The following is a 24,354-nucleotide window of genomic DNA, read 5'->3' as shown; positions in this document are numbered from 1 at the left end:
CCTCCACCATGAGGGTGGCCCCATCTTGGCACAAGAGAAGGCCGTGGACCAAAATGTCAGAACAAGAATGGGAGTCAAAATTAAAATGTCTGGCCACAGGAAGTTCCACACTGTCCTTGTAAGACAACCCACACAGTCCAACTGATCGGATAAATCTCTGAACTAGGGGTACAGTACTGGTCAGGCTATGCTGGTGCTGGAATGTGTGGTGACACTTGTGGGCTGCCCCTAGCACATCCCTTGGTTGTGTTGGTTGTTAACACAACTGACACCTTTCAGAGTAAGATTTGATGTTCGTGTGATAAATATCTCAATCTGCGCCACAGTTCCGACAATTTGCCGAGTACCTCTTCCCGGGTCCCTGTAATGTTCCTGATTTTTCCAGTCACTCGGTGCATCAATGTTCAACTTCAAGTCCAAGTCTATTGCCATCTGACTGTACAACCAAACAAAACAACGTTCCTCTGGACCACAGTACACCCACAAAACATCACTCACAGCACATAAAACAAAATATTACCACAAATAAGGGAATAGATATAATTCAAAGTGCATGAATTGCACTACAGGTAAACAGTAAACAGTTCGCTGTCCTAGTGACGAGTCCTCGGTCATAGCAGGGTATTCATTACTCTCACAGCCTGAGGGAAGAAGCTGTTACTCAGTCTGACGGTCCTAGTCCTGATGCTCTTGTATCTCCTTCCTGACAGTAGTGGGTCACAGAGATTGTGCGATGGGTCCTAGTCCTGGTGCTCCTGTATCTCCTTCCTGATGGTAGCGGGTCACAGAGATTGTGGGATGGGTCCTGGTCCTAATGCTCCTGTATCTCCTCCCTGACGGTAGTGAGTCTCAGAGATTGTACGATGGGTCCTAGTCCTGATGTTCCTGTATCTCCTCCCTGGCAGTAGTGGGTCACAGAGATTGTGGGATGGGTCCTAGTCCTGATGCTCCTGTATCTTCTCCCTGACGGTAGTGGGTCACAGAGATTGTGGGATGGGTCCTGGTCCTGGTGCTCCTGTATCTTCTCCCTGACAGTAGTGGGTCACAGAGATTGTGGGATGGGTGGTGGGGACTCCCAATGATCCTTTGAGTCCTTCGTCTGTAACACTCCTGGTCACAAATAGAGGAGAGGGAGACTCTGGAGATCCTCTAGGCAGATTTTATTATCCTCTGTCGGGTCTTGCAGCTTCTGTACCCCACAATGATGCAGACAGACAGAACACTCTCGATGGTGCCTCTGTAGAAAGGTTTCAGAATGGGGGTGGAGAGCCTTGCACGCCTCGGTCTGCTCAGAAAGTGTAAATGCTGCTGCCTTCTTGACTGATGAGAAGGCCTTGTGGGTCCAGGTTAGATCACTATGTGCTCTTCACTCTCTCCATGGCAGAGATATCGATGTGCAATGGAGAGTAGTCGACCTGCACCTTCCTAAAGTCCACGGTCATCTCTCTTGTCATGTCTGTGTTGAGACTCGGGTAGTTGTTCTCACACCATTTGACAATCCTCTCTGCCTCCTCTGTGTATGTTGACACATCATTGTTGTGAATGAGGATGAAGAAACGTCAGATGGAATTTAATGCAGACTAGTGCGAGGGTTGCATTTTGGTAGGACCAACCAGGGCAGGTCTTACACAGTGAGTGGTAGGGCACTGAGGAGTGTGCTAGAGCAAAGGGATCTGGGAACACAGGTCCATCATTCATTGAAAGTGGTGTCACAGATAGGTCATAAAGAAAGTTTTTTGCACATTGATCTTCATAAATCAAAGTATTGAGTACCGGAGTTGGAATGTTATGTTGGAATTGTATAAGATGTAGGTGAGGCCTAATTTGGAGTATTGTGTGCAGTTTTGGTCACCTACCTACAGGAAAAATAAAAATAAGGTCAAAAGAGTTCAGAGAAAATTTTCGAAGATGTTGCTGGGACTTGAGGACATGAGCTGTAGGGAAAGGTTGAACAGGTAAGGAATTTATTCCCTGGAACATAGAAGATCGGACGAAGATTTGATTGAGGTATAGACAATTATGAGGGGTATAGGTAGGGTAAATGCAAACAGGCTTTTTCCAGTGAGATTGGGTGAGACTGCAACTAGAGGTCATGGGTTAGGGGTGAAAGGTGAAATGTTTAAGGGAAACAGGGGAAACTTCTTCAGTCTGAGGGTCCGAGCCCAGGGCAGCGGTCTGAGCCCGGGCCAGTGGTCCAAGTGCGTGGCCCTGGGGCAGCGGTCCGAGTGCGCGGCCCTGGGGCAGCGGTCCAAGCCTGGGTCAGCGGTCCGAGTACAGGGCCCCGGTGCAGCGGTCCGAGTACAGGGCCCCGGGTCAGCGGTCCGAGTGCGGGGCCCCGGGGCAGCGGTCGGAGTACAGAGCCCCGGGTCAGCGGTCTGAGTGTGCAGCCCCGGGGCAGCGGTCCGAGTACAGGGCCCCGGGTCAGCGGTCTGAGTGTGCGGCCCTGGGGCAGCGGTCCGAGTACAGGGCCCCGGGTCAGCGGTCTGAGTGTGCGGCCCCGGGGCAGCGGTCGGAGTACAGAGACCCGGGTCAGCGGTCTGAGTGTGCGGCCCTGGGGCAGCGGTCCGAGTACAGGGCCCCGGGTCAGCGGTCCGACTGCACGACCCTGGGGCAGCGGTCCGAGTACAGGGCCCCGGGTCAGCGGTCCGAGTGCGCGGCCCCGGGTCAGCGGTCCGAGTACAGGGCCCCGGGTCAGCGGTCCGAGTGCGCGGCCCCGGGTCAGCGGTCCGAGTGCGGGGCCCCGGGTCAGCGGTCCGAGTACAGGGCCCCGGGCCAGCGGTCCGAGTACAGGGCCCGGGTCAGCGGTCCGAGTACAGGGCCCGGGGCAGCGGTCCGAGTACAGGGCCCGGGGCAGCGGTCCGAGTACAGGGCCCGGGGCAGCGGTCCGAGTACAGGGCCCGGAGCAGCGATCAGAGTGCGCGGCCCCGGGTCAGCGGTCCGAGTACAGGGCCCGGGGCAGCAGTCCGAGTACAGGGCCCGGGGCAGCGATCCGAGTACAGGGCCCCGGGTCAGCGGTCCGAGTGTGTGGCCCCGGGTCAGTGGTCCAAGCCCGGGTCAGCGGTCGGTCCGAGTGCGGGGCCCCGGGTCAGCGGTCCGAGTACGGGGCCCCGGGCCAGCGGTCCGAGTACAGGGCCCGGGGCAGCGGTCCGAGTGCGCGGCCCCGGGTCAGCGGTCCGAGCGCGCGGCCCCGGGTCAGCGGTCCAAGCGCGGGGCCCTGGGGGTCACCAGGGAACAACTCCCGGTCTAGAACCCTCAGTGCTTCCTTCCCCGGGCTTCGGAGTAGTGCCGAACAGTCAGTGTCAACAGCCAGAGCTGATTTTTATGCCCTTATCCCTCAGGTATACAAGTGTGTGGTGAAGAATTGCACACAAACTTTCGTCAAGCTGGAGGAGTTTGTCGAACACATCAAGAACCACGACGATGAAATCACGTATCGCTGTCACCTCTGCAACAAGATCTTCCCTTCACTCTACGAACTTGGTGTCCACCAGTATTCCCACAGTTTGTACCCACAGCAGGTGCCCAAGAAAGGTCCCACATTCTACAGGTGAGTTTCCTTTGTTTTCCACAATTCGCTACATATGTTCTCAACCACCAGTTGTCTCAAACTTCCCTCGAAGTGTCTCATCCCGAATGTCCACTGTCCATTTTCCTCTGTAGACAATTTCCGTATCCATCATATCATTTGTGTATAACCTCCACCATCTGCAATGCCATCCTACCACTAAGCACATCACTCCCCACCCCCATTCACCACTTTCTGTAGGGATGGCACCCACACGACTCCCCTGTCCACTCGTCTTTCCCCACTGATCTCCCTCCTGGCACTTACCCAGCAAGTTAGATAAGTGCTTCACCTCCCTCGCCTCCATTCAGGGTCCCAAACTGTCCTTCCAGGCAAGGCAGCACTTCACCTGCGAATCTGTCAGGATTGTCTACTGTGTCCAGTGTTCGCAGTGCATTGGTGAGACCTGACATAGATCAAGGGACTGCCTCTTCGAGCGCCTTCGCTCTGTTCGCCATGAAAGGCAGGATCTCCCAGTGGCCACCCATTTCAGTTTGACTTCCTTTTCCCATTCCGACATGTGGGTTCATGGCATCCTCTACTGCCGTGATGAGGCTGCAGCCAGGTTGGAGGGGCAACACCTCGTATGCCATCTGGATAGCCTCCAACCTGTTTGTTCATTTCCACAGAGGCTGCCTGGCTTGCTGTGTTCCCCCAGCATTTTGTGTGTGTTGTTCTAGAGTTCCTCCAGCATCTTACTATGTTACTAGATAATCAGGGAATGTCCTGTGAGTGGCCTTGTCCCTTCTTGCACATGCTTGCTCCCTGCTGGAGTCAAAGTTTCTCCTGATCTTCCCAGGAAATTCCTCAGGTCATCTAGCCTCCCCAACTGCTGGTTGAGTTGGTATTTGTAAAGACCTGTGTCTCCCTGTCTCACACTAAACTCAATTATTCATGACAGGAAGGATGTGGTTGCAGAGGAAATTTACCAGGATGCCTCCTGGATTAGAAAGCATGTCAATCAGATAGGTTGAGTGAGCTAGGGCTTTTTGCTTTGGAGCGAAGGAGGATGAGAGGTGACTTGATAGAGGTGTACAAGATGATATACCGAGTGGAGAGCCAGAGACTTTCCCAGAGCAGAAGTGGCTACAGTCAGGTGATTGAAGGGCAGTATAGAGGTGGGTCTTTTACTCAGAGAATGGTGAGTGTGTGAAGTGTCCTACCAGGGGTGCTGGTAGAGACAGATTCTTTAAGGACATTTAAGAGACTCTTAGATAGGCACGTGGATAATAGAAAAATGCAGGGCTGTCTGAGAGGGAAGGGTTAGATTGATCTTGGAATAGGTTAAAGAGACTAAAGGTCGAAAGGTCCTGTATTGTGCTGTACTGTTCTATGTTCTATATCCTGCCTTTGATTCCAGAGGGTGGTGAATCTGTGGAATTCATTGCCACAGACAGCTGTGGAGGCCAAGTCATCGGGTATATTTGAAGTGAAGGTTGATGCGTTCTTTATTAGTCAGGGTGTCAAAGGTATTGGGGAGAAGGCAGGAGAATGGGGTTGAGAGGGAAACTAAATCAGCTGTGATTGAATGGCGGAGCAGACACAAGAGGCCGAATGGCCTAATTCTCCTAAAATAAGTCAGATTTCCCAATTCCCTGACTCCTATGCTGGGGGTCCACTCTCCTCCTCCCCCTCAGTGTCTCCAAATCTACCCCTTCTGCTGCTCTGTTGTCTCCTGCACACATCTCCTGCTTTTTACCCATCTTCACTCCTACTCCCCACATTACCCCATCCACAGCACCTCCCTTCTGCAGCCACTAATCTTCTCTGCTGTCTTGCTTCGGTCCCCACTGCCACGCCGCCATCCCACTACTCGCCCTCAGCCAGCCTCACCCCTCTTGTGGTTGTGCACCCACAGGTGTTCGAGGTGTTTGAGTAAGTACTCCACGCCTGAGGCCCTGGAACATCACCTGCAGACCGCCACTCACAACTACCCCTGTCCGCACTGCCAGAAGGTGAGACTTCTCCCCCACCTCTCCGTGAAGCGCGGCCTACAAACCTGGTCTGGTCAAAGCCCCTCTCACCGTCCATCGGTTACAGCAGTGTTGTTGGGCACCCAGGCTTGGTGGCACGGCAAATAGACCCAGGCTTTCCCAGTGCACGGCAGATAGAGCCAGGCTTTCCCAGTGCACGGCAGATAGAGCCAGGCTTTCCCAGTGCACGGCAAATAGACCCAGGCTTTCCCAGTGCACGGCAGATAGAGCCAGGCTTTCCCAGTGCACGGCAGATAGAGCCAGGCTTTCCCAGTGCACGGCAGATAGAGCCAGGCTTTCCCAGTGCACGGCAGATAGAGCCAGGCTTTCCCAGTGCACGGCAGATAGAGCCAGGCTTTCCCAGTGCACGGCAGATAGACCCAGGCTTTCCCAGTGCACGGCAAATAGACCCAGGCTTTCCCAGTGCACGGCAAATAGAGCCAGGCTTTCCCAGTGCACGGCAAATAGACCCAGGCTTTCCCAGTGCACGGCAGATAGACCCAGGCTTTCCCAGTGCACGGCAGATAGAGCCAGGCTTTCCCAGTGCCAGAGATCTGGGTTTGAATCCGACCTCCGGTTCTGTCCATTTGGAATCTGCAAGTTCTCCCTGTGACCCTGTAGGTTTCCCCTCACACCCGAAAGAACATGCGGGGTTAACTGGCCACTGTAAATTGTCCCTCCCCCTCCACAGTGTGTGTGTGTAAGAGGTACAATCTGGGGGTTAGTTGATGAAGAATGTGGGGGGGGGGGATTAAAACTGCGATTAATGTAGATGGCTAGCACAGATTTGATGGGCCAAAGGGCTTGTTTCCAAGCTGTATCTCCCTATGGCACTTCCTAATGGAAAAGACAAATTGACCGGACACCTGCAAATGATCTGATACAGGAAGGATATTAATAAGTGGGAATTGAGGACCTGAGTTATGGGGAAAGGTTAGATAGGTTAGGACTTTATTTCTTGGAGTGTAGGAAAATGAGGGGAAATTTAATAGAGGTATACAGACTTGTGAGAGTTATAGACAGTAAATTCAAGCAGGTTTTTCCACTGAGGTTGAGTGAGACTAGAACTAGAGGTCATGGGTCAGGGGTGAAAGGTGAAACATTCAAGGGGAACCTGAGGGGGATCTTTACACAGAGGGTGGTGTGAGTGTGAGCTGCCAGCAGGAGTGGTGGGTGCAGGTTCAATTTCAACATTTAAAAGCAGTTTGGATAGGTACGTGGATGGGAGGAGTATGGAGAGCTGTGGTCCAGGTGCGATTAGGCAGAATCACAGTTTAGTACCGACTAGATCGGGTAATTGGCCTGTTTCTGTGCCCCAGTGCTTACTGGTCATATGACCTGCTCATCAGGAGGTGACTAGACAATCCCATGAGAGGGAAACCCTTTTGTTGACAAGGGAGGACATGATCCTGAAAATTTCTCTCTCACCCAGCCTGCTTGGGTGTTGGTGGTGGGTGGGGTTCACGTGAGCAGCTGCCCTCTACATGGGAGGTCTCTATCTCAGCCCCGTGTCTCTGGCCGGAGGCCAAGGAGGTTCTCACTGCTGGGGATTCCTTCTCCTGTCACAAATTCACGGCTCATTGTCCATGATCCCCATAGGGTTGGAGTTCATCTCCAGTGTTTAACTCTGGTGAAAATATGTGAGTGAACATTCTGTGATCTGGGGCCATATTGCTGGTACATTATTCTTGGCAAGAGTTTTGTGGGACATGGAAGGGGTGTGTGTGTGTGTGTGAGAGAGAGAGAGAGAGAGAGAGAGAGAGAGGTAGAGCACTACAGCACAGAAACAGACCTTTTGGCCCATCTAGTCTATGCCAAATCATGATTCTGCCTATTCCCATCAACCTGTACCAAGATCAAAGGCCTCCATGTACCTATCCAAATTTCTCTTAAATGTTACAATCAGACCCACATCCACTCCCTCTGGCACTTTGTTCCACATTCTGAATGAAAATGTTCACCTTCAGGTTCCCCTTAAACATTTCACCTTTCACCCTTAAACCATGACCTCTAGTTCTGGTCTCACCCAACCTCAGTGGAAAGAAGCCTGTGTGCATTTACCCTATCTATACCCCTCGTAATTTCGTAAACATCACTCAAATCTCCCCTCATTCTCCTCCCTGCTCGTGTGTGAGTCTGAGTTAGTGCTGGAATCCTACTCAAGCTCAGGGCGATGAGAAGAGGCTGCTCGGCCCCTCTAGTATCTTCTGTTCCATTGGGCCGTAGATCCACGCAGCTCGGAAACAGGCCCTCCAGCCCAGCCAGTCAACGGTGACCCGAACTCCCACCTAAGCTGCTCCGTAGCAAATCCACAGCTAACTTAGTCTGCAGAAAGTTGTGAACTCGGCCAGCTCCATCATGGGCACTAGACTCTGCAGTGTTGAGGATACCTTCAAAAAGGAAGAATCCATCGTTAAGGAGCCCCATCGCCCAGGACATGCCCTCTTCTCACTGCTACCATCAGGGAGGGGATACAGGAACCTGAGGACACACACTCAACAGTTCAGGAACAGCTCTTCCCCTCCGTCATCACGTTTCGGAATGGACATTCAACCCATGAACACGACCGCTCTGCCTTTTGCACTGCTTATTTAATTGTATTTATTTATTTATAAATCTATCAATCTACTTCTTATTAATTGATTATTGTCATTTATAGTTTTTTATGTATTGCAGTGTACTGGCGCTGCAAATCAACAAATTTCATGACACATCATTGCGATATTAAACCTGATACTGATTCTACACATTCTTAACAAAAATCATTAATCCTTGAGATTTTACGATGCCATTTTCCCTAGCCCAATCTGGGAGCGCCCCCAGATCCCAGATCGGATCCCAGGTTAGGGAGGGATGAGGGTAACGTGACTTCAGAGGTCGGTCTGAAACGTGTCTTCCCACTTTCCTGTCCTCAGGTCTTCCCAAGCGAGAGGTATTTGAGGAGACATCTCCCTGTTCACGGTGGAGGGGGAGTCTTCAAATGCCAGGTCTGTAAAAAGTCGTTCAAAACAGAGCACTATCTCAAACTTCACCTGCTCATCCATTCCGGTAAGACCTCACGTTCTACCTCTCCAACTCCAAATGCTGCTGATGGTGTCTCTCTGCGCTATTCCTACGCTCACCTACTTGTGTCCTTGCAGTATGCTGTTCCCTCCACCCTGGTGTTTCTGATCATTGATATCGTGACACCATAAAGATGTTTTTTTTCTGGGAACCTGGGTCAGACCTGGCTGCAGACATCAGTACTGACAGCTGCTCTGCCCGTGACTAGAAAAAAAACCAGAGTTGTGGGCACAGATCAGCACGTCACAAAAACCAGCCTCCCATACATGAACTTTCTCTGTAGTTCTCACTGTTTCAGTGAAACAGACAGCATCATCAAAGACCCCACCCACTCCAGACATTATCATAGAAAAGTACAGCACAGAAATGGGCCCTTCGTCCCATCGGGTCCATGCCAACCGATTTTATCTGCCTACTCCCATCTACCTGAACCCGTACCTTATCCCTCCATACCCCTACCATCCATGTGCCTACCACAAACTTCTCTGAAGTGTGCAAATCGAGCTTACATGCTTGTGCCAGCAGCTCGTTGCACAACTCTCACAACCCTCTTGAGTGAAGAAGTTTCCCCTCATGTTCCCTTTAAACATTTCACCCTTAACCCATGACGTCTACTTGTAGTCTCACTCAACCTCAGTGGAAAAAACCTGCTTGCATTTACCCTAACTATCTATACCCCTCATAATTTTGTACCTTCTATCAAACCTCTTCTCAATCTTCTACATTACAGGGAATAAAGTCCTAACCTATTTAATTTTATCTTATAACTCAGGTTCTCCAGATCCAACAACATCCTTGTAAATTTTATGTGCACTCTTTCAACCTTGTTTACATCTTTCCTGTAGGTAGATGACCAGAACTGCACACAATACCCTAAATTAGGCCTCACCAACGTCTTATACAACTTCAACATAGCATTCCATCTCCTGTACTCAGTAATTTGATTTATGAAGGCCAATGTGTCAAAAACTTTCTTTATGACCTTGTCTACCTGTGACACCACTTTCAATGAATGATGAACCTGTATTCCCAGATCCCTCTGTTCTTCCACACTTCTCAGTTTCCCACTGCTCACTGTGTGAGACCTACCTCGGATGGTTCTACCGAAGTGAAAAGCCTTACACTTGTCTGTAGTAAATTCCATCTGCCATTCTCTCTTCCTCTCCCCTCTCCCCTCTCATTGGGCAGGAAGTACAAAGCCTGAAGGTACATACCACCAGTTTCAATGACAGGTTCTATCTCAAAGTTCAAAGGACACCTAATATCCACGTATGTATCCATTGTACAACCTTTGTCTCCTTGCAGGCACCCACAAAACGAAAATACGCAGTAGAACCCATTTTTAATAAAAAGACCGTCAAACACCAAATGTTCAGAGAAAAAAAAACGAATTGTGCAAACAATAAAAGTAGGTAAATAGCATTCAGAACTGAAGTGAAAGTGAATCTACAGACACGAAGCCAGGCATCGCTGTAGCCAGAGCAGATCACAGCCTCGGTTCAGCGCAGAGCCAAGTAAACATCACAGACATTGAGCAGAACTCGGCTGTCCCTTGCCCTTGGTGCTGACACACTGCCTTTTCAATCTAGCTGGGCGGTTAAATTGTCTAAACATAAGGTTGTTCCTCACTCTAGGACCTGGGTCCTGTCACTTCAGTATGCTCTGGGCCTGGGCCCTGTCACTTCAATATGCTCTGGGCCTGGGCCACGTCACTTCAATATGCTCTGGGCCCGGGCCCTGTCACTTCAATATGCTCTGGGCCTGGGCCCTGTCACTTCAATATGCTCTGGGCCTGGGCCCTGTCACTTCAATATGCTCTGGGCCCGGGCCCTGTCACTTCAATATGCTCTGGGCCTGGGCCACGTCACTTCAATATGCTCTGGACCTGGGCCCTGTCACTTCAATATGCTCTGGGCCTGGGCCACGTCACTTCAATATGCTCTGGACCTGGGCCCTGTCACTTCAATATGCTCCGGGCCTGGGCCACGTCACTTCAATATGCTCTGGGCCCGGGCCCTGTCACTTCAATATGCTCTGGGCCTGAGCCACGTCACTTCAGTATCCTCTGGGCCCGGGTCCTGTCACTTCAATATGCTCTGGGCCCGAGCCACGTCACTTCAGTATCCTCTGGGCCCGGGTCCTGTCACTTCAATATGCTCTGGGCCCGGGCCATGTCACTTCAATATGCTCTGGGCCTGGGCCCTGTCACTTCAATCTGCTCTGGACCTTGGCCCTGTCACTTCAATCTGCTCTGGACCTTGGCCCTGTCACTTCAATCTGCTCTGGTCCTGGGCCCTGTCACTTCAATATGCTCTGGGCCTGGGCCACGTCACTTCAATATGCTCTGGGCCTGGGCCACGTCACTTCAATATGCTCTGGGCCTGGGCCACGTCGCTTCAGTATCCTCTGGGCCTGGGCCACATCACTTCAATATGCTCTGGTCCTGGGCCCTGTCACTTCAATATGCTCTGGGCCTGGGCCACGTCACTTCAATATGCTCTGGGCCCGGGCCACGTCACTTCAATATGCTCTGGGCCCGGGCCACGTCACTTCAATATGCTCTGGGCCCGGGCCACGTCACTTCAATATGCTCTGGGCCCGGGCCACGTCACTTCAATATGCTCTGGGCCCGGGCCACGTCACTTCAATATGCTCTGGGCCCGGGCCACGTCACTTCAATATGCTCTGGGCCCGGGCCACGTCACTTCAATATGCTCTGGGCCCGGGCCACGTCACTTCAATATGCTCTGGGCCCGGGCCACGTCACTTCAATATGCTCTGGGCCTGGGCCTCACCGTCACATTTTGGCCCGTGTCCGACCTTCCCAAATTGGCCTGGCATTTACATCAATCAAACTTCAGCTCTTTCCTCACCTTGACTTTGCCTCGAACCCACTCACCTCTCCGTTTTTGTGGTGATTGTTTTGCCAGAAATTTTTACTGGAAGAAGTGTTATTAGTGGAGTATTTAGTTGTATTCTTTGTTTGGTTTGACACCAATGAATAGTCACTGAGCTTCACCAGTGCCATCTTAAACCGTTTTCAGACTATTGACTCTTGACCTCACAATCCACCATATCATGCCCTTGGACCGTATTATGGACCTGCACTGCCCTATCCCTGTAACTGTAACACTTTATTCTGCATTATGTATTGATTTCCCACATACTAACCTCAATGCACTGTTGCAATGAAATCAGTCCTGATGAAGGGTTTTGGCCCGAAATGTCGACTGTTTATTCCCCTCCATAAACACTGCCTAACCTGCTGAGTTCCTCCAGCATTTCGTGTGTGTTGCAATGAAATGATCTGTACAGACAGGATGTGAGACAAAGTTTTCCACTGTACCTCCGTGCGTGCGACCCTCCCCTCAGTAAGCACACTTCTGAATTTATATTTCTTGTCCATATTAGAGGACCTGTTGTAGGTGTAGTTTCAGTGATCATTCTTCATTCTAGGCTGAAATATTCTTGCTTTATTTCTCATGGGTCATATTAATCCCAGTCTTCTTGTACTTCTGGACAGGTGAGAAACCGTTTAAATGCTCGCTGTGCTCGGCAGCCTTCAACCGCAAAGATAAAGTCAAGAGACACATGCTGACCCATGACCCCGTGAAGAAATTCAAGTGCCCTTTCAGGTGGGTTTTGTCTCTGTGTGGACCTGAGCTGCTTACTCCAACGTGGGGTGCCTGGGGACTCCTTTACCCCATCCTACTCGTGCTTGTAGTTGGAAGAGAAATATTAATCTCTTCTTTGATCATCAACTAGTCATTGTATTTTTCAGGGGCATAGTGGTTGGAGTTGGGTGGTGGGGTGGACATACGTCTCTACCAAAGGCGATGTAAGGCTCTCCTTCCCTCCGCTAGCCTGCAGGTCACCCTTGGGCAAGGTGTAGCACCTGCTTAGCCCCTGATCAGGGTCACGTGAAGCCATGGGAGCAGGTGGTGGAGCATCCGGTGCAGATCACAAGTCCTCGTTATGTGACCACTGACACCAGGCAGACAATCTCTGAAGAGTATTGATAATGGCTGGGGTCACCCGTCTCGTAAAGACACTGGCCAGAAGAAAGGCAATGGCAAACCACTTCTGCAGAAAAATGTGCCCAGAACAATCATGGTCATGGAAAGACCATGATCGCCCACTTCATACGACAGAGCACATAATGATGATTAAGACTGATTAGAGTAAAGCTATTACCATGCCAGCAACCCAGGTTCAATTCCGACCACTGTCTGTAAGGAGTTTGTACGTTCTCCCCGTGACCATATGGATTTCCTTTGGATGCTCTGGTTTTCTCCCACAAAGACGTACGGATTACTAGGTTAATTGGTCATATGGGTGTGTTTGGGCGGTGCACGATCGTTGGGCCAGAGGGGCCTGTTACCGTGCTGTATCTCTAAATAAAAAAACAAAAATAGGGCAGAAACAGGCCCTTCAGTCCTCCAGGTTCATTCGTACCATCAGCTACTAATCCTGTGTCGATCCCGTTTCTCTGCTGCTCCATACACTCCCATCAGTTCTACCCCTCACTGACACATTGAGGGGTGGGGTGATTCACAATTTACAATTACCCCACCAAACTGCACCGGCAGTGTGGCAACACTTACTGGCTGCCCCCAGCACATCCTCTGACTGTGTTGGCCTTTGACACAAACAATGCATTTCACTGTATGCTTTGATGTACACGTGACAAATAAAGCTAATCTTTCATCTTTGACTGATCTGGAACTATCTCTCTGTTATCCACAGGGTGCATTCGGGTTGTACAAAAGAATTCAACAGGCCTGATAAACTCAAAGCTCATATAATCGCACACTCTGGTAAGCTGAGTTCACAGTTTAACTCTCCTTACAGATAGGTTCTCATTGAGTTTGTCAGGGAGGAAGTTCCTTCTGCAGCCAAGCCTGTTTGTGCTGTCTGACCCTATCATGATGTTCCTGCTGTGACCTGACCCTCACTTCCGCAGTACGTCCTTGGCCCTAGACTGCATTTGGAGTGGTGTGCACAGTTTTGGACACCTGATCTAAGAAAGGATGTGCTGGCATTGGAGAGGGTCCAGAGGAGGCTTATGAGAATGATCCTGGGAACAAAAGGGTTAACATTATGAGGAACGTTTGACGACTCTGGGCCTGAACTCGCTGGAGTTTAGAAGAATGACGGGGTATCTCATTGAAACCTATTGCCTATTGAAAGGCCTAGAAAGAGTTCAAGTGTAGAGGTTGTATCCAATAGTGGGACCAAAGGGCACAGCTTCAGAATAAAGGGACGACCATTTAGAACAGAGAGGGGGAGGAATTTATTTAGACAGGGTGGTGAATCTGTGAAATTCATTGGCACAGATGGCTATGGAGACCAAGCCATTGTGTATATTTAAAGTGGAGGTTCATAGGTTTTTGATTAGTCAGGGCATCAATGGTTCAAGTAAATTTAGTATCACCATATGATACTTCGAGATTATTTTTCTCACTGGAATTCACAGTAGAACAGAGAAATACAACAGTCAATGAAAAATACAAACAAATACTGACGCATAGCCAATGTGCAAAATTGTAAAAACAAGTAATTCTGGGAACGTGAGATGTCGTCCTTGAAAGTGAGTCTGTAGCTTGTGGAATCAGTTCCGAGTTGAGGTGAGTGAACTTATCCACACTGGTTCAGGAGCCTGTCGGTTGAAGGGTAAATACGGTTCCTGAACCTGGTGTAGTGAGACCTGCTCCTGTGTCTCCTTCCTATTGTAGTGGCAGGAAGAGAGCGTGGCCTGGGTGGTGAGGGTCATTGATGATGGATTTTGCTTTTTTGTGGGAGTACTGTGTGTAGATGTGCTCAGTGGTGAGTGAGGAGGGCTGATCCTGTGATGGACTGGGCTGTATCCACCATTTTCATTCCTGGGCATCGGTGTTCCATACCAGGCTGGTAGAAGTTACGGGCAGAAGGCAGAAGAATGGGGTTAAGTGGCAAAATAAATCAGCCATGATCAAGTGGCAGAGCAGGGGCCGGAGTGGCGGAATTCTGCGCCTGTGTCATGGTGTTTGTGTTTGTGTCTTGGCCGCAGGTATCAAGCCCTACAAGTGCCAGTATTGCAGCAAGAGCTTCAGCCGTCGGGCACACATGACAGAACACCAGCACTCGCACACGGACACCTACACCATCCGCTGCGAGCCCTGCGGCAAGGGCTTCACCCGGGAGAAGTACCTGCGGCAGCACCGGTGCAGCGCGTTCCCCAACCCCGAGGAGCGGCCAGCCAGGAAGCGTCACTGCACCGCCCGTCGGGTCCCCAGCCGCCCCAGGAAGGCAGCTGCCGGGAGCCAGAGGGCAGAGGGCGGGTGCCCGCCCCCCGAGGGGGCCGAGGCGCAGGTGGATCCCGCCGCTGTCCCCTCGGAGGCCAAGGAGGCCAGGGCGAGCCTGGACACTGCCTCTCAGGACTGTAGCAGCCTGCCAGTTCCGCCCAGCGGCCAACCCGTCGCCTTGCGGGAGGTCCCTGTCTACATCCAGAACCCAGAGTGACTGTGGACTTCTCTGCGACCACCGGACTTTGCTATTTTTAAAAAATACAAATGAACTTCGCATTAGATACCAGATATCTGTGGAGTGTTAGGGCATGAAAGACCAGGGTGATGCCCACCTTGGCGTGATCTTGGCACCTTTCACACGGCGCATGGGAGCCCAAGGACCAAACCACAGAACAATCGAACCACAAAATAAAAGACGATTTTCTATATAAAACTAAAATTAAAGCCGTTTTCTCTCCTAACGTTTGTCTCCCATAGGCCAGAGCTGGAATTTCTGTCGCTGTGTACCGTGGGAGAAATTGGTTAGTGGTGTTGATGAGTTTTCTGGTAGAGGAAGGCAGTGTACACCTTTCCTTTTATGATCTTCGTACTTGTTTAAATACTATAGAGCAGGGTTTTCCAACCTTTTTTATGCCGTGACCAATATCATAAAGCAAGGGGTCCGTGAACCCCAGATTGGGAACCCCTGCACAGAGGCTTTTAAGAGGCTGATCATAAACACAAGAAATTCTGCTGGAAATCCAGAGTAACACCCACAAAATGCTGGAATCTGTGGAGAGGAATAAACAATTCATCAGGACTGTTTTAAGAGATTCTCAGGAGGGCAGGTGACAATGCTGACAGTAGATTGATATGGACCATGTGCAGGCAGAAGGGGTTAGTTAGGCACTTAATTGCTAGCTAATTACTTTGGCGCAGAATCGAGGGATGTCAGGCCTGTTCCTGTACCGTTCTGTCTTCTGTTTCATGAGCAGGAAGTGATGTAGCTAATCTGCCTGGCATAAAAATCCAGATGAGGTTATTAATGCTGGGAGGCTGTGATCTAATACTTCGTGTGGGGGAACAACAGTCCCTCATCTATCACGTCAGGTCAGATTGAGATTTATTTATCAATGTAAGTGGAAACACAGAGTTACACAAGGCATGTGTGTTAACAACCAACGCAGCCGAGGATGTGCTGGGGGCAGCCCACAAGTGTCACCACACATTCCGCTGCCCACAGAGCCTGCCCACCACGATCAGCAGAGCAACACCAGCAACAGCAACGGCAAATAAGAACTGTTTATTCCTCTTCGTGGAAGCTGCTCGGCCCACTGAGTTTCTCCAGCATTTTGTGTGTTGCCCAACAACAGCAATCAAGTCCCTTTTCCACCCTCCCCCACCCACTCAAACACCCAGAGACAGGCCTCTACCTCCAGGACAGTCTGCCTCCAGTCAAAAACCCTTTGACCAAAATGGGTCTTCAACCTCATGTATTGCCTCTGTGTCTCTGAAAACCTGCTGATTGTTTTTGGTACTTTTCTGTTTTTATTTTTGTTTTCCAGCACTTGAAGCCTTTAAAAATTTTTAATTTGGTTAATTCCCTCACAGCCCCCTTTTTGCTGTGGCCAGGACTCAGGAGTGGGATCTGAACCCACATTCTGAGTGTGACAGGACTGAAGTAATGGAAAAGGTTGAGCGCACGTGCATGTGACTGGCAAGAGTAAAGTGTTTGGTGGACCTAGAGCCAGAGACGAGGGGAGGGGAAGATGACGAAAGAGTGGATGAAGTTTACTCAGTGTGAGGAGCTCTTCATTAGACCCAGATCAGAGTTTCAGATGCTGCAGAGTGGGGGGAGGTTGGCGGAGGTTCAGAGGTGATGGGGAGGCCACATGGAGTTGACGAGGTATCCAAGAACAGCTAAACTGACCTACGTAAGAATTGTACAGCATGAAAACAGGCCCAAAGACCCAACTTGCCCATAGGAACAGATTGGCCTGCCTGAGTTAGTCCATTTACTGGCTTTCGTCCCACATCCCTCCAAACATTATACCTGTCTAAATATCTTTGAAACATTATTATTGTACCTCCCTCTGGCAGCTTGTTCCATTTGCCCACCACCCGAGTGAAAAATCTGCTCCTCACGCACCCGCCCCCCCCCCATCTTGGACCTCTGATCTTTAACTTTAGAGTCCCATACCCTGAGGAAGAGAGAACGCAGTCAAATAGAGTGTTCAATGGATAAAGAGTGGGGTTGGTGTCACGGCTCACTTCTGAACTGGAGGTGAGTGTTGAGTGTTGGACGTGCAAGGTGGGGCAGAGGCAACAGGGGTGCACAAGATGATAAGGGGTATAGATTGAGTGGACAGCCAGAGACTCTTTCCTAGGGTGTAACTGGCTAATACCAGAGGGCAGAGCTTTATGGTGATTGGAGGAAAGTATAGGGGAGAAGGGATATTAGGGGAAGGTTTTTTTTACACAAAGAGTGGTGGGTGTGTGAAATGCACTACCAGGGCTGCTGGTAGAGGCAGACATGTAGGGACATTTGAGAAGCTCTTAGTTAGGCACATGGATAACAGAAAAAATGGATGCAACTTAAGAGGGAAGGGTTAAATTGATCTTGGAGCAGGTAAAAGTCTGGCTCACCATTGTGGGCTGAAGAGCCTGTAATTTGCTATAATGTTTTATGTAGTTAGCATATGTGTGGGCTCTTGGCAGAATCTCAGATCAACTCACTCAAAGCTGCTTGGTAGATAAAAAATGGGAAAGAGTGAGGGAACGTTAGCCCTTTCACGAACAGCGCATTTCCCATTCTCTCACTGACCTTTCTGTCCTCGGCTGCCTTTGTCAAGACCAGACCTCAAATTCCACATGAGTCGCCTTATAACTGAGTGGTGTGAACATTGAGTTGTCTAGTGCCCCCTGTGTTGGTTTTTCACTCTCCTGACCCACCCAGGGTCTGTCTTCCTGCTTTTCCCAATCCTCGTTACCCAGTTTATTTTCCCTCCCTCATGGGTTCCATCTTCCCATTCGCCCACTCCAGTTCCACCTTCCTTATTCCAAAATCAGCAGCCCCTCGTGTCTCCACTCCAACCTCCAGCCTCTGTCTCTACCTGCCCCCTCCCACAGCACAGTGAAAGGTCCTATCAGCCAAAGGGCTGGCACCACCCAATTACACCCATATGGCCAATTAATCTGGGGGCAGTCCACAGGTGTGCCAAGCATGCCCACAACTCACCAACCCTCATCTGTACATTTCTGGAATGTTGGAGGGAACAGGAGCACCCAGAGGAAGCCCACGCGGTCACGAGGAAAAGGTATGAACTCCTCACAGACAGCATTGGGATTGAACCCGGGGTGCTGGACTGTACGATGTTCTGCTAACCACTATGCTACAGTGCCACCCCATCTCTATTGCCCCTTCTCTGACTCGACCAATCACCCACCAGCTATTATCCCCAAAACTCCACCCCTCTCTAGCCCCTGCTCTTCCGGATTCACCTAAACCCAACCAAACCCTGCCTCACCCCTCCCTCTTCCGACTATATACTGTCTCTCTCCCCTCTACACTGTCAGCTTTGATGCAAGCTCTCCACCTGAAACATCAATCGTCCCTCTGCCTCCACAGCTGGAGCCTGACCCATCGAGTTCCTCCAGAAATTCCAGATCACATCATCCTCACCCCTTCACATCTTCCACCTATCACCTCCCAACTTCCTACTTCATCCCTTCCCCCATCTTCTAACCTATCACCAGCCACTTGACCGCCTCCTCCCCCACCTTTCCTGGATTTGTGCCCCTTTCTTTCCAGTCCTGGAGCAAGGTCCCAGGCCCATGGTTTTCTGGATTATCCTTATTTCTCTCCTTTATCAAAGCAAAAACATTGGGTGCTTTCCAGTCCTTCAGAACCTTGACCTTGGCGAGAGAAGACACAGCGATCTTTTTCATGGCCTCACCATTACCCTTCTTGCTTCTTTCAAAAACTGGGGTTATATCCCATAAGGACCTGGAGACTCATCCACCTTTTTCTTCAATAGACCTAGTACCGCCACCTTCCCGATCTCACAGATGACTTGGCACGTTAGCAACCCTCACACTGCGCTGTCTATCAACATTATCCAATGTGGGCTCCTCTCCATTCATGAGGCCCAATGTAGACTGAAGGACTGCTTTGTCGAGCACTTTTGCTCCACCCACAAAAAGCAAGATTTCGCCGAACCCAACCATTTTAATTCCAATCCCCATTCCCATTCCAACATGTCAGTCCATAGCCTCCTCTAAAGCCACAATGAGGCCAGTGTTGGGTTGGAGGAACAACACCAGTATTTTGTCTAGGCAGTCTCAAACGTTATGGCATAAACATCAATTTCTGTAACTTCCGGTAATTTTCCCCCTCAGCTTCTTCCGTTCCTTATACCTCTCACCTTTCCTCTTCCCATCTACCTATCAACTCCCCCTGGTGCTCTTCCTCCTTCCCTTTCTCCCATGGTCCATACTCCTATTAGATTCCTTTCTCTGCATCCATTTATCTTTTCCACCTATCACCTCCCTGCTTCTTACTTCCTCCCCCTTCCACCACACATCTGGCTTTACCTATCACTTTCTACCTTGTCATCCTTCTCCTCTCCCCAGCCTCTTATTCTGGTTTCTTCCCTCTTCCTTTCCAGTCCTGATAAAGGGTCTTGCCCCAAAACATCTGTTGTTTATTCATTTCCATAGATGCTACCTGACCTGCTGAGTTCCTCCAGTGTTTTGTGTGTTGCTGTGGATTTCCAGCATCTGAGGAATCTCTTGTGTTCATGATCCTAACTTCTCTTGTTCTTGGTACAAGTATAAAATGTCTTATATTCTCTTTAATTGTAATTACCAAGGACATTTCCTGACTTCCTTTGATCTGTCTACCCCCCCCCCCACCCTCGCCACCTTGTGTTCGGTCCTTCGTTCTCTATATTCCTCAAGGACCTTGACTGAGTTTAGCACCTTAAATCTTACGCATACTTTCTTCTTGTTTTTGGTTATGTTCACAACTCTCTCGTCATCCAAGTTTCATTACCATGCCATCCCTGCCCTTACTGAAATGTGCCCATGCTGAGCTCTGAGCTGTGTCCTTGATTGTGCCCTCTGTTGATTAGGGTTGGTCATGGATATGGTCTCCTAGCTGTCCGTATGATAGGCAAGCCAGGGCAGTACGATATGGAGAGCAAGCTGTCGCCCGTGTAGCAGCCTCCCCCTCTACACACAGCTGATGAATCCAAAGGAACAGCAGACACCGATACAGCTTACTACAAATTATATACTGTATAAAAGTTAGATAAGTAGTGTAAAAAGAGACCAAAAACGAAAAAAAAAAATGTGGTGTGCAGAAATTTACTGTTCATTCAAAAATCTGATAACGGAGGGAAGAACCTGTTCCTAAAACACTGAGTGTGTGTTTCCAGACTCCTGTACCTCCTCCCTGTTGGTAGCAATGAGAAGAGGCCATGACCGGAGTGATGGGGGTCCGTAATGACAGAAGCTGCCTTTTTGAGGCATCGCCATCTGAAAATGTCTTGATGCTGGGGAGGGGCCCCCATGGTGGAGCTGACTGAGTTCACAGCTCTCTGCAGCTTTTTCCAATCCTGTGGTGTGGCCGCTCCGTACCAGGCGGTGATGCAGCCGGTCAGAATGCTCTCCGCAATACATCTGTGGAAATTTGTAAGAGTCTTTGTTGACAAGCCAATTGTCCTCAAACTCCTAACGAAATAGAACCGCCTCGTGCCTTCCTTGTAATTGCATCGCTATGTTGTGATCAGGGTAGATCCTCAGAGATGTTGACATCCAGGAATTTGAAACTGCTCACCCTTATCTCTGCTGATCCCTCGATGAGAACTGGTGCGTGTTCCATCAACTCCCCCTTCCTGAAGCCCGCAATCAATTCCCTGGTCTTAGCGACATTGAGTGCAACGTTGTTATTGCAACACCACTCAACCAGCTGAGCTACCTCACTCCTATACACCACCTTCTCACTGTATGAACTGCTGCCAACAATAATTGTGACACTGGCAAGTTTATAAATGGCTTTTGAGCTGTGCTGAGCCACACATTCGTGGGTGTAGAGAGAGAGTCGATGGAGAGTAGATCTATCTTCGATTGGACTAAGCATGCAACCCTGAGGTGCACCAGTGTTGACTGACAGCAAGGAGGAGATGTTACTTCTGATCCGTGTAGAGTGCGGTCTTCTGGTGAGGAAGTCAAGGATCCAGTTGCCGGCGGAGGTACAGAGGCCCAGGTTTTGGAGTTTCTTGATTAGAACTGAGGGTGTGATTGTGTTGAATACTGAGCTGAAATCAATAAGCAGCAGCCTGCCTTGGGTATTACTATTGTCCAGGTGAACCAAGGCCAAGCGGAGAGCCAGTGAGACTGAAATTGTTGGCAAATTAAATGAAATTGGTAAATTGCTTCACCCGGTTGCACATACAGTGGAAAACTTTTTATACATCCATAGAGATCGTTTCTTTACAACAGTGCATCGAGGTAGTAGAAGGGAAAGCTGTAGCAGAATGCAGAATAAAGTATCACAGTCACAGAGGCAGTGCAGGGCCAATGACAATAAGGTGCATGGGCCGTAATCAGGTAGATCGTCAGGTCAGGCGTCAATCTTAACTCCTCAGAGGTCCGTTCAAGATCCTGATTGCAGCGGGGTAGACGCTGTCCTTGAGCCTGCTGGTTTTCAGACCTGTATCGTCTGCTGATTGCAGAGATAATATTCAGCGTGGGAGTTGTCTTTGATTATGCTGCCTGCTTTATCAAGGCATTGAGAAGTGTAGACAGGGTTTACAGGGGAGAAGCTGGTTCCTGTGATGTGCTGAGTTCTTGTGGTTACAGCAGAGCAGTTGCTACACTAAGCCGTAATACATCCAGATAGGATAAAATTTGGTGAAGGTCCAGATTCAAGATTGTTTAATGTCATTTCCTGTACACAAGTGTAAAGGAGAGCTAAGTAATTGTTACTCTGGATCTGATGTAGCATTAAAAAACACAATAAATATAAATATACACGGATGGATTGTACGTCCATAAACTGATGCTAGGCACAGGAGTGTCTGTACATAAGGTTATTGACTCTGACAGGAAGTTATACAGTAGTGGTGGTTGGGGGCATGGAGGGGTGGGTTAGTGGGTGGAGATGTTGATCAGCCTTATTGCTTGGGGAAAGTTATTGTTTTTGGAGATATTCTGATAATATTCAAAGTAAATTTATTAAAATACAGTGGCATACAAAAGTTTAGGTACCCCTGGTCAAAATTTCTGTTACTGTGAATAGCTAAGCGAGTAAAAGATGACCTGATTTCCAAAAGGCATAAAGTTAAAGATGACACATTTCTTTATTTCCATCTTTTACAGTTTCAAAATAACTAAAAAGGAAAAGGGCCCAAAGGAAAAGTTTGGGCACCCTGCATGGTCAGTACTTAGTAACACCCCCTTTGGCAAGTATCACAGCTTGTAAGCGCTTTCTGTAGCCAGCTAAGAGTCTTTCAGTTCTTGTTTGGGGGATTTTCACCCATCCTTCCTTGCAAAAGGCTTCTAGTTCTGTGAGATTCTTGGGCCATCTTGCATGGACTGCTCTTTGGGGGTCTATCCACAGATTTTCAATGATGTTTAGGTCAGGAGACTGTGAGGGCCAAGGCAAAACCTTCAACTTGTGCTTCTTGAGGTAGTTCATTCTTGATTTTGAGGTGTGTTTACAATCATTTTCCTGTTGTAGAAGCCCCTCTTTTCCTCTTCAGCTTTTTTACAGATGGTGTGATGTTTTCTTCCAGAATTTGCTGGTATTTAATTGAATTCATTCTTCCCTCTACCAGTGAAATGTTCCCCGGGCCAATGGCTGCAACACAAGCCCAAAGCATGATCGATCCACCCCCGTGCTTTGCAGTTGGAGAGATGTTCTTTTCATGAAATTCTGCACCCTCTTTTCTCCAAACATACCTTTGCTCATTGCAGCCAGAAAGTTCTATTTTAACTTAATCAGTCCACAGGCCTTGTTTCCAAAATGCATCAGGCTTGTTTAGATGTTCCTTTGCAAACTTCTGACACTGAATTTTGTGGTGAGGATGCAAGAAAGGTTACCTTCTGATGACTCTTCCATGAAGGTCATATTTGTGCAGGTGTCGCTGCACAGTAGAACAGTGCACCACCACTCCAGAGTCTGCTAAATCTTCCTGAAGGTCTTTTGCCCTCAAACAGGGATTTTGATTTGCTTTTCTTGCAATCTTACATGCAGTTCTCTCAGAAAGTTTTCTTGGTCTTCCAGACCTCAACTTGACCCTCCACTGTTCCTGTTAACTGCCATTTCTTAATTACATTATGAACTGAGGAAATGGCTACCTGAAAACACTTTGCTGTCTTCTTATAGCCTTCTCCTGCTTTGTGAGCATCATTTATTTCAATTTTCAGAGTGTAAGGTAGCTGCTCAGTGGAACCCATGGCTGCTAATTGTTGAGACAAGGTTTGAGGAGTCAGGGTATTTATAAAGCTTTGCAATTTGTATCACCTGGTCTTTCCTAATGATGACTGTGAACAAGCCATAGCCCTAACAAGCTAATTAAGGTCTGGGACCTTGGTAAAAGTTATCTGAGAGCTCAAATTTCTTAGGGTGCCCAAACTTTTGCATGGTGCTGCTTTCCTTTTTTCACTCTAAAATTGTACAAAACAAAAATAATACACTAATCTTGCTTAAAATGTTGAAAAGAATGTTTCATCTTTAACTTCATAACTTTTGGAGATCAGTTCATCTTCTACTCACTTAACTATTTACAGTAACAGAAATTTTGACCAGGGGTGCCCAAACTTTTGCATGGCACTGTACATATGTCATCTTCCTCTCTGAGATTCATTTTCTTGCAGGCATACTGAATCAATTCAATAATCATATTATAATCAACGAAAGACTGCATCAACAGGGCAAACAACCAGCGTGCAAATGACAATAAATTATGTGAATACAAAAAGAAAGATATTATAATAAGTAAACATATATTGAGAGCATGGGGTGAAGAGTCCTTGAAAGTGAGTCCGTAAGTTGTGGGAAGATCTTGATGATGGAGTATGTGAAGTTGAGGGAATTTAAAAAAAATTATCCCCTCTGCTCCAACAGCCTGGAGGCTGAGGGGTAGTAACTTCCTGAATCTAGTGTTGTGAATCCTGAGGCTCCCGTTCCTCCTTCCTGATGGCAGCAGCGAGAAGTGGGGAGGAGCTGTATGGCGGGGGTCCCAAATACTTTGCCGCGTATATGTATATTCTTGGGTGAAATTGTAGTTTTTAACCTCTATGGACCGTCTATGTTAACTTCCTGTTATATTATGCAAAGTTTACTCTCTGTTAGCCAATGAGGTACAAGCAAAAATTTTACATTATATCAACGAGGTCTGTCGTGTTCAAAGAATAAATGTCGGCGCATCGTTAATTGTCGGGGGCGTAGGCCCCTTAAGACGTAGTGTGCGTCTTGCGT

General features: G+C 49.0%; 1 protein-coding gene across 5 annotated transcripts in view; it reads left to right on the top strand.

Moving 5' to 3' along the window:
• LOC134360008 (zinc finger protein 341-like) overlaps positions 1-15,301 on the top strand; it is a 60,896-nt gene extending 45,595 nt beyond the window's left edge. For all 5 annotated transcript variants that reach the window (XM_063074006.1, XM_063073997.1, XM_063073988.1 and 2 more), the window contains 6 exons: positions 3,339-3,547; positions 5,424-5,520; positions 8,454-8,586; positions 12,125-12,236; positions 13,348-13,418; positions 14,651-15,301. In XM_063074006.1, the coding sequence (XP_062930076.1) occupies positions 3,339-3,547; positions 5,424-5,520; positions 8,454-8,586; positions 12,125-12,236; positions 13,348-13,418; positions 14,651-15,102 (1,074 nt within the window). In that variant the 3' untranslated portion in view covers positions 15,103-15,301. The remainder of the gene's footprint in view (positions 1-3,338; positions 3,548-5,423; positions 5,521-8,453; positions 8,587-12,124; positions 12,237-13,347; positions 13,419-14,650) is intronic.
• Positions 15,302-24,354: the final 9,053 nt, after the last annotated feature.

Source organism: Mobula hypostoma, chromosome 2, assembly GCF_963921235.1.
Source record: "Mobula hypostoma chromosome 2, sMobHyp1.1, whole genome shotgun sequence".
Taxonomy (NCBI): Eukaryota; Metazoa; Chordata; class Chondrichthyes; order Myliobatiformes; family Myliobatidae; genus Mobula; species Mobula hypostoma.
The sequence above is the reverse complement of the archived record's forward strand: the minus strand, read 5'-3'. Positions and strand labels throughout refer to the sequence as shown.